At 60.7% G+C, this 2,492-nt stretch overlaps 1 protein-coding gene across 1 annotated transcript; it reads left to right on the top strand.

Annotated features, from left to right (window-relative positions):
• Positions 1 to 863: 863 nt before the first annotated feature.
• Positions 864 to 2,264, top strand: HOXB1 (homeobox B1; the record flags this gene model as incomplete). The annotated part of the gene is made up of 2 exons (XM_082860354.1): positions 864 to 1,499; positions 1,936 to 2,264. Exons 1-2 carry the CDS (start codon positions 932 to 934, stop codon positions 2,262 to 2,264), a joined length of 897 nt encoding a protein of 298 aa, XP_082716480.1. The 5' UTR covers positions 864 to 931.
• Between the last annotated feature and the right edge of the window lie 228 nt (positions 2,265 to 2,492).

Here is a 2,492-nt window from a genome sequence, read left to right as displayed (position 1 = left end):
AGGGAACGAATATAAATATGGAGAGAGATGGACGAACAGAGAGATGGATTGAGACAGAGAGAATACAAAAAGAAGCCGAGGGAGAGAAATGCATGTGTGAATGAGGAGAGAGTGGTTATGTGGAGAGATGGAGAGAGGAGCGGGGCATTTCTCATCCTCTCCACATTTCTGTCATCTTGTCTTGCTCCTTGATATGCCAGTTTCCCACCCCTCACTTAACTCTTCCTCTAGATTCTAGGCCCTGCCTCACACCCTTAGGTGTTTTTCCACCCTCTTTCTTCACAGTCATCCATTTGGCCCAAATAACATGCCTCACTCGGCTGTCCTAGCCCATCACCCCAAATTGGGAGAAAGAAACTCAGAGCGGGAGTTCTGGGCAAGAAGCCTGGATTCCCCATCTCCTGGTCTACAGACTTGGTGAGGGGGGAAGGCTCCTTTGGGTGGGGGGGGGGGTGGGAAGAATGAAGGGCAGCTGGGTTGAATTTGTCCAAATCTAATAACCTAGGAGGCTATTGAAGGCCTTGGGGGTTGGGAGGGGAGGAAAGTCCTGAATATTCCTCTAACTTTTCCCCCCTCTCCCTCTGGTCCCTTCTTTCCAAAAGTCTTTGAAGAAAGATGTTTTTGACGCTTCCACGTCACCCTCAGATGGATGGGCTGCGGGTGATTGAAGTGTCTTTGTCATGCTAATGCTCGGGGGGTGATGGATGGGCGCTAGGGCTGCCAAACTCTGGCCCGCTGCGCCCATTGGTCTGGGAGAGATCACATGCGCCCCTCCACCCCCACTCCCTACCCCCTTCCTGGGGGAGCCCTGGCCCAGGCGAGCTGGGTTAGGCCATGGATGCAAGCTTCGGCGCTGTGACATACTGCGGAAAGGTTGTAGGGCAAGAGGGTGTCTCCCCCAAACGGGCCGACCCTCCTGCGGCCTCGACGCATGGACTATAATAGGATGAACTCCTTCTTAGAGTACCCACTCTGTAACCGGGCACCCAGCGCCTACAGCGCCCCTACCTCTTTCCCCCCCAACTCGGCTCCCTCTGTTGACAGCTATGCAGGCGAGACCCGCTATGGTGGGGGGCTGCCCAGCCCCGCGCTCCAGCAGAACTCAGGCTATCCGGCCCAGCACCCGCCCTCGGCGTTAGGGGTGCCCTTCCCCAGCTCCGGGACCTCGGGGTACGCCCCGACTGCCTGCAGCCCCAGCTACGGGCCTTCTCAGTACTACCCTCTGGGCCAGCCGGAAGGAGATGGAGGCTATTTTCATCCTTCAAGCTATGCGGCCCAGCTAGGGGCCTTGTCCGACGGCTATGGAACTGCTGGGACGGGCCCGGGGCCATACCCTCCGCCGCAGCCCCCTTACGGGAACGAGCAGACAGGGAACTTTGCACCGGCCTATGCTGAGCTCCTCTCCGAGGACAAGGAGTCGCCCTGCCCGTCAGAAACCAGCCTCCCCACAGCCCGGACCTTTGACTGGATGAAGGTTAAGAGGAACCCACCCAAGACAGGTAGGGCTCAGAGGTGGCTTCCCCCTCTCTGGGGCTCAGAGCGGCTCTGCTGCTTCGGCACTGAGGTGTCCTGGGCTGGGTTCCTGTCTCTGCGCCGCCGGGTAGAGGCAGGTAAGAGCACTCTGCCCGGTCTCAGGTCAGGTGGGGTCTCCCCACCCAGTGAGTGCCCGGTTCCCGTTAAGAGTAAGTCTCCACACATACCCGCACTTCCGGATCTGTGTGCCCAGCTCAGGCCCAGGACCCGGTGTCCTGCGGAGGGATGGGGGATAGGAGCGTGGGGAGGCTGATCCAGGTCACCTGGAGGGGTGCTTGGTGCTTCAAGAGCTGAAGCGGGACAGCGTGGTGAATGGGGGTGCAGAGCTGGCCAGGGGGGAGGGGAGGGGAAGGAGAAAGAGGTGAGAGAACTGACGTGGCCTTTCTCTCGCCCCGCCCCTAGCGAAGGTGTCGGAGCTGGGCCTGGGCGCGCCCGGTGGCCTCCGCACCAACTTCACCACGCGGCAGCTGACCGAGCTGGAGAAGGAGTTCCATTTCAACAAGTACCTGAGCCGGGCCCGGAGGGTGGAGATCGCCGCCACCCTGGAGCTCAACGAGACGCAGGTCAAGATTTGGTTCCAGAACCGGCGCATGAAGCAGAAGAAGCGCGAACGGGAGGGAGGCCGGGTGCCCCCAGCCCCTTCAGGCTGTCCCAAGGAGGCAGCTGGAGACGCCTCCGACCAGTCCACGTGCACCTCCCCGGAAGCTTCACCCAGCTCCGTCACCTCCTGAACTAAACTTCCCAACTGACGGGGCTCCGCGGCACCCGAGCGCCGCCGTCCAGCCCTCTCCTCTGCTCTCCCTAACCCTGGGCCTCGGCTTTACTGCTCAGGCGATCCTCACCAAGGCTGGGGCGCCAGTTTACAGCTGCTTTGGGGAGGAATGGGGGACCCCTCTTCTCCGGTCTGGGCAAGGTGCCGATGGCTGGGGACCCTACAGGAGGACCAGAGGCATGGGAGA

Source organism: Leucopleurus acutus (assembly GCF_964270905.1).
Source record: "Leucopleurus acutus genome assembly, chromosome: 19".
Classification (NCBI taxonomy): Eukaryota; Metazoa; Chordata; class Mammalia; order Artiodactyla; family Delphinidae; genus Leucopleurus; species Leucopleurus acutus.
This window is presented reverse-complemented; position numbering and strand designations above follow the sequence as displayed.